The sequence below is a fragment of the Gallinula chloropus genome (genome assembly GCF_964237585.1).
Source record: "Gallinula chloropus genome assembly, chromosome: 5".
Lineage (NCBI taxonomy): Eukaryota > Metazoa > Chordata > Aves > Gruiformes > Rallidae > Gallinula > Gallinula chloropus.
In genome coordinates, this window is record NC_140090.1 from 62335881 (window position 1) to 62348314 (window position 12434).

General features: G+C 42.4%; 1 protein-coding gene across 2 annotated transcripts in view; it reads right to left on the reverse strand.

Moving 5' to 3' along the window:
• Nucleotides 1-3046: 3046 nt before the first annotated feature.
• ARHGAP22 (Rho GTPase activating protein 22) overlaps nucleotides 3047-12434 on the reverse strand; it is a gene marked incomplete at its 5' end in the record, with an annotated part of 146538 nt that continues 137150 nt past the window's right edge. For both annotated transcript variants that reach the window (XM_084265278.1, XM_084265277.1), the window contains 3 exons: nucleotides 3047-3397; nucleotides 7517-8420; nucleotides 10598-10719. In XM_084265278.1, coding sequence (XP_084121404.1) covers nucleotides 3169-3397; nucleotides 7517-8420; nucleotides 10598-10719 — 1255 coding nt within the window. In that variant the 3' untranslated portion in view covers nucleotides 3047-3168. The remainder of the gene's footprint in view (nucleotides 3398-7516; nucleotides 8421-10597; nucleotides 10720-12434) is intronic.

Consider the following 12434-nt stretch of genomic DNA (forward strand, 5'->3'; position numbering starts at 1 on the left):
AATTACTTTTGTAGGCCCAATATCTAGTCTATTTTTGAGAGTTCTTTAACTTTTATTACTAAATTTGAGAAAAAAACCCTAATTATTGTGACCATTCCTTCTTGCCCCTTTTGAAGTATATTCTTAACTTTATTTTGTCCCAAGAAATATGATGGGGAAAATACACCATTAAAAATACTGGGGAAAACTGTAAATTTTTTTTTATTCTTCCCCACATTTATTATCTTTTTCCTGTATTTCCTTTATTCCCTCCAAATAAGCTGTTGGTGGGGCATTACTGAGAACATTGTGGGTTTTTTACTCGTTCATGCCATAGGTCATTACATGTGCACCACTGGAATGTATACATTGTTATCTAGTATGTCCATTGGTTATAATAATATTTTAAATAAAAAAGGAAAAAAAAAGTTTGACACTATGCATTTAGTGTTTCTTCGTTGCTAGGCTGGAATGCATTTTGTATGGATTTTATAAGGCTGCAGCTGGAGTTGTATTAGGATCTGTCCTTCTGTGTGTTCATCTGTTTTTAATGGTACTTCGAGTGCTGTCTTATGTGTGTGCTTGCTCATGGACACTGTGACATGTTCCTTCCATTTCTCCATACCCACGGGCTTTGGATGTGCCACAGACTGTCAGTACCAAGTGTGTTTGCAACTGCTGGGAATCCATTCTTACTTCCTTGCTCCCAATTCTTTCTTGGAAATAGAGCTGCTGAGACCCTAAGATGCTGGAGGAACAGGTAAGTCAAGTCGTGGGCTGGGGAGTGAATGAAAGGAGGGCCCAGACCCTGTGGCCAGGAAAATCTTTCTCAAAACCAAGTCTCAGAGAAGCCTGAAGGATCTGATTCCTGAAGAGCTCTTAGGGGAGAGCTAAATCCTAACGTAACACATTTCATTGCCTTCAGTTCCAGAAAGCTCTGAGAGCTTCTTTAAATGAAGACTGAAGATGACCTTGAGTTATCCTTGTCTGCATTCAGTTACATTGTCTTTACATAGTATTTTTAAAGGAAAGGTGCAGTGAGCATGGGCAGTACACTGCAGCCTCCTTTGTTTCTTGGACCAGCTATTCACGTGCTGCTTTTCTAGGAATGTGATGGGCCTCAAAAAAGTTTTGTTTTGTTTTTTTTTATTATTTGCATATGTTAGCATAAAGTGTAGTTGATTCCAAGGAGCAATGCATGAGATGGTCTCAGCTCTGCCAGGGATTTGTCTGTGGGTGATTTTGTCCCAGAGCTGAAGCTCTCCATCGTGCTGCTGGCTTGCATAGAAGGGACCATAGATAATTCCATGAGCTGTCATCATTATTTTTCCTTTTCGTATTAGAAATGCCATGGAGCCCTACAGGAGTCTTTTTTTGTTATTCCAGAATGATGCTGTTTGGTTTTGGAATTTTTTTTCAGGCCTGTGTTTGTGTTGGGTTTCTTTCACTGGATTTATTTTTTATTATTTTTTTACAATTTTTTGCCAGCATAATACTAGAACTCATGTTCCAGGCTGGGAAGATTGTACAGGTAAAAGCTGTGGTATAAATGTATCTACCTGATTCTAGGAGCCTTTTGTCATATCTTATGCAAACCTGTATCTTGTAAATGCTTCTAAGAAAGCTGGCACTTTAAAATGGGGGCTGTAATAAGCTAAAGGTCTGTAAAGGATAAGTGCTTTCTCAGATCCAGGAAATTTGCAAATGAAGTGCCAGGAAAGAGAGTACAGAAGCAGGAATTGTAGCAAGGAAAGGGTGTATCATCATCTTCAAATAAGGGCATAGTGTGCCATGAGGTGGTGTACGCTGTGCAAGTCTGTTCCCATTTCTTGGATAATTGCCTGCAATGGCAAATGAACATAATGCTCCTTGTTGCTGTGCTTTAGAGTTTTTGTCCTGCTATGGTGTGTTTTAGCATGAACTGGGTAGTTTGCAGCCTCTTGCAGGCCCTATTTACTGCAGTGGATCATCATGAAAGGGCACTATAGGTGTTATGCAGAACTTCTCAAAGTCCCTTAGTGGTACAGCCCTAGCAGCTACTTACTGGAGATTATAGCTTCAATCTAATGTTTTTTCTTTAGTTGAAGTCATGAATTTAGGCTGCTGGGTTGTTTGCAATACTCCTGCTGTCCCCTCATCTCCCTGTGAACTAACAACAAAAAAATCAAACTAGTGTCATGACAAATATTTCCAAGGCAGCCAAGTGCAAATTGTCCCAGGAAAGTTAAAGACAGATCCCCACCCTTTCCCCTTTATTCCTACACACATGCCCCCCAAAACTGCACTAATTTCTCTTACTGTATGTTTTGCTATTACAGTTCTATAGATAAAAAACCCTCAGCAGTTAGTGTGGTTTGATGATAAGAATCTTCTCCTAACTTGATGTCTGATCAGTACATATCAACTCATGAGATTATTTTTTTTTCTTGCAGCTAATACTGCTGTATTTTTGGCTTAAAGCCCCCAGATACCTAGGGCAAAATGTGCATATTTAAAATTCCATGGGGTTTGTGTGATCACTCTGATTATTAAACATGTATAGTTTAATAAGCTGCATTTTTGTGGAACATTTGGAACTGTTTGGTGGGTAAGGGATGATTTTAGTGAATTGTCAAGACTGTTTCTAGACTTTGTTTTCACATTATCTTCATAAAATAATGCCACTTTCAGGAATGAGAAATTTGAACAAACTTTATGTAGGGAGAGGGGAGAAAAAACACCTCATTAAATCCATATGGTAAACCACATGAATGTGGTGACATACAAGAACTGCCATCTTCCCAAGCACAAGTGTAGGAGGCCCTCAGCTCCAGGCTCAGCCTGATTATCAGTTCTGGCCATCCCACCCACCTTGCAGGACTTTCCATGGTCCTTTAGCCAGCAAAAGGATGATGCAGTAAGTCCAAAGATGGCAACAGTACAGGTATGGAGAACAGTATCTTGATTTGTGGGTAAAAAGGATGCCCATTCTTTCTTGGCAATCAGACATCTAAACTTTCAAGCATTATATTTAGCTGTCTTTCCCAGCTGGCCCAAATATTACAGCACATGTAAAGACAACAGAGGAAGTGTCACTGAGAGCACAATCACTGTAGAATTACTCATGATACATGAGTATACCAGAACAAAATGTGCATTTCCACTGGTTTTGCCAGAAATAGAATTTTCTATGCAGTACACCAGCTTGTTCTACTTAGGGACTTTAGCACTTTGACTCCCAACAGTTAAGCATCCTAATGTTGAAAAAAACTCTTCCATTTCCTTCTGCAGAAGGTGATTTCTCTTCTCAGCATCTTCACGAGCACGTTCCGAATTCCTCAGCTTTATCTCCAGCATTGTGTATTTCTTTCGTTCCTGGTCCAGTTCTTCTTCTAACCTAACCACTTGTTTCCTCAGGTCTGCACTTGTTTCTTCAATTCTTAAACCAAAGGAGAGAGAAAGAGAGAGAGAAGAAAAAAGTCTTTTTTAATTGCTTGATAAATACTGCTGATAGCTGTAATAAATATAACTTGTTCCACTTACCTTTGTTCTAAGAGGAAGTTTTAAAGGGGGGCACTGATTGCCATTACATTAATGTGGAGTTCAGCACAGAGACTCCTTGAAAACTGATACTTCTCCATTTGTACCTTGAGAAAATATGCCCATCTTATAAGGGCAACAGACTGAACGGCTTATAAGATGTATTAACTCCTCATGTAGGCTGAGTGCAACTATATAATTGCAAAATAAGCTTTTATCTTCTGTTTTCATCCTGATCAGTGTTCCCCTGTATGGATATCCAGTAGAGAGGAACATCCTCAGAGGTCAGGTAGGAATGAGGTCACAGTCCTTCCTGACCATCCCTTTAATGGTGTGTTCTGTAAAGGTTGCCACTGGCATTGGGATGTAGGAATAAAAGCTTTTCATATTGTACAAGATTTTACAAAAAATAACATTTCGTATCAGGAAGAATCTGAAGAACAGACCTTAAGCTTATCTCTGCACAAAGCTCTAATGCAAGGCTTGCAGCTTTTCTCCAAGGAGGTCAAAGAATAAACTTTTTTATTGTTTAAACAAACACAGAAGGCACATAATTTACTGTCCTCCCCATCATTTCTCCTAATCCTGAACAGAATAGTAGTGTTAATGCAGATGAGGGAGTAGAGTATATCCTGATAGGAATTTCTGATCACTAGAATATTCAAAAAGGTTGATTTTAAAAATTAGGCTTTTCCTAGGAAAACTGACCCCTCTCTAATTAACAACAACACAACCAAAACACCACAAATGACCAAACTAAACCCACCAAAACTCCCACCACCTTGCTGGTCATTGATCTGTATAATACCCAACTGTGAAGCTGGGGAGCCTGGCTTCCCTGTGAAACTGTGAACAGGTTATTTTTAGACTGGGTAAATAGGTACTTGATAAGGGCATACTACAGACTTCTCAGCAAAAACAACAAAGGGACCTTTGTGACAGTCCCAGAAGGGTCTGAATTCCATTTTGTGACTGCCCAGAGGCAGTTAGGCAATGCAGCACATCCCTTTAAACTGCTTCTTCACATACAGGTAAGGATGGCAGTGCTGTCCTTGTCACAGCTTTCACAAGAAAGTCACACGCAGGCACACTGAGCACCAAGCCCAGCAGACCAACAGCTGCACCCAGGGAGTTAACAGATGTGTCAGCGTAACACTACCCGTCTCAGAAGACATGGATGCTTTCACACACACACACATCACATCCTACAGCTCTGAGTTACCAGTTATATTTTTCCACTGCAGAGTTTAGGGGCCAGCAGCAGCAGCCTAGGCTTGCTGACCATGTTCTGAAAGACACGGGATCACAGTACTTACTTATTGAGTTTGTACGTAATAACATAAGAGTCCTGGCCAGGAGACTTCCAGTTTCTTGAGAGTCCCAGGTGATAAACATGAATTACTGAAACTCAACAGCGAATGCCTGATAATTAAACTAACCTTGAGGGAGAAATGCTCTGGAACAGATTGGTTACAGGAAGGCCATAAAACTTGCCTCCCTCTGACTAAGAGAAAATGGGCAGTTGATGATGATAAATAACAGCTTTTCCATCAGCAAGTGTTCCTTACCTCAGCCCCAGGCAGGTACTGACTCTACTTTCCCTCCACTTAGTTTATGTGCCAACATACATATTCCTTCATTAAAACATGCCCTGCTACACATAGGGAGTTCTGCAAACCACACAAGCACATGTACAATTATAAAGCAACTAATGATTACTTTTGGGGACTAAATTTATAAAAAAGCTAGTGAGGCAGCCCGAAAATTTTCCTGCTCAGCAGCCTCCTTTCTTTACTAGTTCGTGCCTGTCTTTCCACAGGAGCAGACTTTCATGCAGCCTCAAAAGGAACGTATTTTAGCACATGTAAATTGCTACAGATGTAGTAAAAGCATTGCAAAATTTTTTAGTGCTGAAAAACTTGGCTTGAAATTCTTAGTCTTGACAGCAGGATCCTTGAGGCTGTAATTCGAACAGCTGGAGTCATCCTCTTTCTTTACTACACAAAAAAGGTAGTGATTGCATCTCACTTGGTTTTATGAAAACTTAGTTCATTAGGCATTTTCCTGTTAGCTACTCTGCCCTGTGAGACCTGGCCAATGTACAGTCCTGCCCTCCAGCCACAGTGCTCCCTGCCCCTGTCCAGGTGAAGGGGAAAGGCAGGTGTTAGAGCTGAAGCTGTTCAACAGCTGGAAGAACAGGTTTTCCTGCATGTCCCTGGTGTCAACACCTGAAAGCCCCATTGGAACAGTTTCATCTATAAAAGGTGGAAATCCAGCTCTTTCCCCAGGCAGCAGGTAAAAATGTGCAGATGCACCTTGCCAAGTTTTGCAGCCTGGTCTCTTTTCTGTTTGTTATGCTCTATCCCTGTGACAAGGCTTTCCAGGGCAGCTCTGCAAATGAAATGCAATACATATACTCTTAATTTCCCTACCATTCTGTATCAGTGGGGCATCTTTAAAAAAAAAAAAAAGGAACAAACAAAAACTCAAGCCATAAGCTATTATCCTTCTTAACAGACCTTTTCCAACACATCATGCTAGCAATTGGTGGTGTTACCAGCTCTTCTAACTGGAATAAACAAGGCAGGGGTAAGCTTTCTTTCCACTCTGGTAGGAACTGAGATTGCTATGTGGTCTGAATCTCCTTCCAGCTTCACATACAAAGGCAGTAACAATGCAAGAGGCAGAAAAGCTCTGGAGACTGGCAAGGCACTGCCATAGGAAATCATAAAATAAAGCAGGAAGGTAGCAAGTTAAAATCTTCTCTTTAACTGGTGGCCCACTGGCAAGGATCACAGTTCAGATACATTTTTTCAGAAGAGGCAACAAATACAGTCTAAAGCAGTGCTGTACAATCCCTACAAAGAAACAGCCATGTGTACTTCTGGTACCACGTTTGGGAGACTAGAATGGAGGCAAACAAATGATACCAGCGTTAATAACTGAAGAACTATGACATGAATACCTTAACACACACAAAAAGCTGACAGCTCAACTAGTTGTAAGAAATGGGACTGCAGCCCTTTTACAGTGCAAAATGCCAGTGTTGTAGAGCCCAGGCCAATGATTGTTCTGGATAACACGCTGTGCAATTTCACATACAGCTCTATGTTTAAGCACCTAATTCCTTTAAGCAACAGTATTTCATGTGTATTTCCTTGAGTACCTACCCACAAGTCATTCTATTAAGCCCTTAATATATTAACACAAATTAATAAATATGAGTTCTTAACTATTGATATTTAATACTTCTACACACACACGTCTCCTGAAACTGGAAGGAATTTTTCTGAGCACAGATCTAAATTACAGCACCAGCAGTTGCAGTTGTGCAAGTAAACATCAGGGTGGGCAAAGAACAGTGCAGTTCATGCACCTGCTGTACAAGCAGCACCTTGCTGCCACTTCCAGTCAGCAGCTGGCCATCTGAGCAAAGCACCACTGCAAGTACATTAAAGTTCAAAAGCAAGGTTTCTAGAAGTGAAACACAAAAGGGCTGCTGAAAAAGATGCTGTCCCAACACCACCACCACCACAAAAAAAACCCCAAAAAACCACCCTGAAGAATAGTCAGGATGAGTTTCCCCAAGAATGTTTCTGTTGGGAAAAGCAGAAAGAAGCCCTCAATTTCAGACTGATTTGGTACAAGTCTTGGCACCTGCACAGACCAACAGAGTTCCTTGTTGAGGCCTGACCACCCTGGGTCCCAATCCCTCCCTCCAAGACCTTTGCTTTGCCATTTCCCTTTGTCAGGTTGCTGACAAAGAGCAGACTTTGGCATTACCTGTCCAGTGAAAACACCCAATGTGTGACAGAAATGCCATTTTTTGATCCTCTCGGATCAGAGAGAGAAAAGTTGGATTTATAGAGCAGTGAGGAAAGAGCAGAACCAAATCTGCTGTGTCCCAAAACCAAAATGCAGGTCTGAGCACCTCATACACTTGGTAGCCCACACCCATGTTCAGATGGGGTAATGTTAACAGATGACTTCGTTGTCCCCCCCCTGCAGATGACATTACCTTTTGATACTAGTCTCATAGTCAGTCCTCTGTTTGCTCATTTCTGTCTTTAGCTCCACCACCAAGCTCTGTAAGGCCTTAGAGCAGTTGACAGAGTCTCTGGAAGCTGCAGCAGGGTTGCTCTGTTCACTGCTGCTGCTGCTGCATGCTTCAAACCTGTCGATGCTGTTCTCCAGATCTACAGTCTTGACCTCACTCTGAGACAGTGAGCCCTGAGTTATCCACTCGGTTTTGAGAGAGCTTAAAGCAGAAGAGTCACTGGCCCGGCAGGCTGGGCAGCTGCTGATGGAGTCCACCACAGAGATTTCACATGATGATGTAGACCACGTGGTGCTGGCCATACTGTGTGTACTAAGGGAGAGACTGGACGAAGGGACGTTGTCATAAGTAGAGAGTCTCTGGGAAGAACACGAGTCTTTAACTCGTTCCCCGGAAGCTGTCCGGCGGTGGCCTCGGAGAGAGTACAGTCCATTCATCAACCAGTTCCCACTGGAGGAGAGGTTGGAGATATCTAAAGATGAGCTGCCCAGCTTTGGACTTGCAGACCTTGCTCCCTGCTGGCGGAAGGAGTATTTCCATGGAGGCAGCGTCTGCACCCTTTTGTTGGGGCTGGTCGCAGGTTGAGTCAATTTGCCGCTTTGCTCTGAGGGAGTGCTTTTTGTTCCAGGTCCAGGAGCAGCCTCTAGTGCCACAGCATTGCTAGGAGGCAAATCAGCGGGGCTGGGAACACTGTTCTCTGACCTGCTATCCTCCCCGTCCTCCTCAGAGATCCACTCCACAGTACTGCGGTGGCGCACCGGTCTGATTTCCAGCTGGCTCCCTGGCAATTCTGCCTGGGGAACAGCAAAGATTCTTCCCTGTTCACTTATCAGCACCGTCATCAGGTGCTGAACTAGTGAGGTGCCTGTGGGGAGAAAACACAGGCAAACAATCCATGAGACATGGAAGACATCAGACACTCAACCTGTCAGCAAGATGCCCTGTGAGCTAGCTCCTTGTGGGCCTTGGCCACCAGGCATTGTGCTGAGTCAGCACAACCAACTGCTTTGGGCCTTAATGTACAGGACTGCAAGAGACAGAATGGGTCCTTTTGCTGGAAACGGGGACTGTGAAAGATGTAGGTGTCTGTCCAACTCATGAATGTGGCTGACAAGCAGAGTTCAAGTTTTGTGTATAGAGAAACCTGTATGATGCCTACACCTGCAGGTGGTGTACAGCAAATATGGAAAGTACTTGCAATAATTATTTAAATCCACAGAAATGAGTTGTCATTGTTTTCCAGTAGAGGAGTAGTCCTCATGAGCTAAAAGAGAACACCACCTACCAAACCTAATACAATGCACTTCCTACAAAGGAGGAAGAAAGAGCAAATATGTAATTAATTCTATCTTTAACCATTGTCTGAAATAGAAAGACTAACATATTCAGGGGTTCAAGATAACAGCCTGAATTTAATAATGAAGTTTCAGCCTGATAGTAAGAGGTACAGAGCTCATCTACAACTTCTATTTAAAGTTTGTAAGTGCAGGGAGAAAAATAAACCTCTGGAGATAAGGGCATTCCTAGAAGTTTAACTACCAAACTTCAGATATTTCTACTTGAAATTTACGGTTAAAATTTGAAGAGAGATACAATTAAAGTGCTTCTTGTTAAGAACTGGCAGCAGTGGTTTTCTTTATCATTTAGTTTAGCAGATCCATATTACCCTGGAGCTAAAAAAAAACCCAACCAAACCCATCCCTGTATTGAGAGTCTTTCCACTTCTCCATTACATCTATTAAACCAAACCAATCTTCAACTAAGAATCGAGGAAAACATCCCAGTGCTGTTGCTTATAAACATAATGATTAAGTCTAAACATCTAATCACTGGATCCCCATTTTTCTGCAGTTCAGATCTGTCCTAATACAGAATTCCAGGTCACTTCACTGCCCTCTTTTCGTATGATGATGAGACCACAGCATCTGTGGCACCTGTGCACCTATACACAGTACAAGCACCTCTGCCATCACCTGAACTTCATAACAAAATGCCTGAGATGAACTGAACCCAAACTCATCATCGGTACCAACTGAGCAAAAAGCCTATTGTCGGCTAAGGTTGCAAGAGCTTTACCAATGCCAGCCGAGCAGCCACTAGGGGAAGTCACCGCATCGTGCATCAGACCCAGGTTTCAGCTATTCCCCACCTTTGTGATGCTGAAAAACCCAGCATCTGCTCCTTCACTCTTGTTCTCCTCCCCGTGTTTTTTTACCCTCCCTTTTTGTACCTTCAGTTGTGCAGAGCTAAAGGCACTGCTGCTAAGGCGTGATAATGCTGGCACTCTGTGGAGGATCTCTGTGATGCAGAACTCCAAGGCAGCTGTCCCCTATAGCTAGGGAGCAGTGCCAGGGACGAGTTCAGACATCCTGGGCACAGCATCTCCATCTGTGCCTAATGCTGGGTGAATCCATCAATTTATCTTGCCAAGATCCAAAAACCAAAACCTGATTACAAGACCCTGCTAATATTTGCACCATTGTGCTGTGTTCCAGTGCCACCTGGGAGAGGGGCTGTATTCCAGCCCTGGTGTCAGTCAGCCAGCCAGACATCATGCCCTGTGCATTTCCTGACCCATGTGGAGGTAGGTAAATCTCAAGCTGCAGTTTTTAAAACCCAAAATCAACTGATTTTCAACTTCCTCCTTGGGTTCTGTGCCACTGTGGATTGGATGTCTTTTACAAAGAGCTGTGTAACCACCGAAATGCACCAATACAGAGTGATAAGTTTGGTACTTAAACATAGTTAACAAAGAACACATAAGCTTTCATTTTAGCAGTGAGTTAAAAAAGAGTGTCACATAACTTACAACAGGACAAACGTATCTCCGTGTGGTGGAGATGAGACATGGTAAGGCCAGTGGTGAGTGGGATAACAGGCCACCTGGTACATCCCCTCACAGGCACTGATGAAAGGGATTGCTTGACTTGTTGACAGTGCAGTCAAGTGATACAGCTACCAGCAAATATATGACTTTCAGAACAGTTTTTCAGCTCCAAAAAACCAAAAGGTGTTGTGCTATCTCACAAGAGTAGTACCCACCTTCCATCATTGTCACTGGATCTTCCATTTTGGGTCGTAATATATTCGGTCCAAATACTGTAGCCAGGTTCTGGACACTCATCTTGTTAATGCTGGAGTGAGCCTGAACTTCATCAAGGAACCTTGAAAAGCCCCCCCAGAAAAATCAGAGGAGGAGAGGAATAAGAAGTAATTTCTTAGACTGTAGGCATTCTGGGGCAGAAACAGCCTTGTCCTTTGTTTATAGAACCCTGATACACCTGAAAGGCTTCTAGGCACTAATACAGCTTAGATACTCAATAATAACCCCAGACCCCTCCTAGTTTATGAATGAGAGAAGACAGGATGGTTTCTTCCAGAAGTACTAGCCTACCAGGAACCAAGTCTACTGGCTGTGAAAGGACAGATTTTCATGTTTTTACAGGAGTTCTCCAATTACACAGATTGCCTACTGCCAGTTTTTGCTTACAGGTATAACAGAAGTAAAAAGAAATTTCACTCATCTTGTCCTAGAACAAACCACCTGTGGAAAGAGCTTTGGTGCTTGAATCTAATAAAATACAGGTAAAGAGCCAGCCCAAATGTTTCTTGTGAATGCATCAGCTGGGCAAGCATCTACACAAGAAAAAGACAATGAAAGCCAAAGATAGCACATGAAGAAATCCAGACAGATTTGCTATCCATATGTGTAAGTTGGAAATCAACAAAAAGGTTCCAACAGTTAATGTTCTGTAATTTGGAACAACCTCCCAACAGGAGTTGTACGTAGTAAGAGAAAGGCTGTATCAAACACCTAAAAAGCTATTTATGTACAAAGCTAGTACATAATTAGCCAAGTTATGAAAAGGACTATATGACATATAACCTACAGTAACAGCAGGAAATAGGACTCAGTAGCCTCAAAAGCAAACAGTCTCACTCTCTGTACTTCATTTCCTAAACTACTGTTAATTTTCACATGATTGGATGGGTTTTGGCAGGGAAAAAAGTTTCCTTGTCATTCTGCACTATTTAGCCATTTTTTTAATGCTTCTACTTGCAGCAAGACTTTACCAGACACTCCCATTCTTTCGGTGGCTTTGCCCTGTGGTGGAACCTGTGCTGAGACCCAGGAACTCTCGGTTTTCTTCATTAAGTCAGAAGCAAATTGCACTTGCCTTTCCTTTCCTCAGTTCTTCACTTAGAAACATGTATCATTACATTCCTCCGCCTCAGCCATTCATGTTTTGAGGTGATCAGATAATAAAACAAATGGATATCAAAGCACACCGTGAGGCAAAATAAATGTTTTAAAGCATTCAAAAATACATTTCAGAAGTGCTATCTGAACACTTGGGAAGGGCTTGAGATATCTTGAATAAGTCATGGGCTTTGTGTCAGTATTTGTGTCCACTGCATGCTCCAGATGTGCAAATCCCACTGGTCATAAAGGGACTACCTACATCTCTACTACAGGGACTAGGATACAACATAAATTTCACTACACTGTATCTAGGGTAACAGTCTGTTCTAGCTCCCAAAACATTCCAGCTCACTTTGCAAGGAGAGTCAGCAAAGATGAGGGGATCCTGTGGTATTCCAAAAGGAACCACTCCCAACCCCACTTCCAAACCAGAGCTGGGGCCAGACTGGCTATTCTGACTGCATCTGCTACTCAGCTTATGTCATAAATCTTCCCCATGTGCAGTACTTGGAAAAAACACCTTTCTTTACTGGTCTTTAAGTGCTTCTGAAATAGGCTCTATAACGTTAGTTTCATTCACGGCTGCTGCCAAGGCTGTGGGTGACAGCAATTTGTTTGGCTGACGTTCCTGGATAAACCAAGAGCTTCCTTCAGGCATGCAGCACATTCATCTCC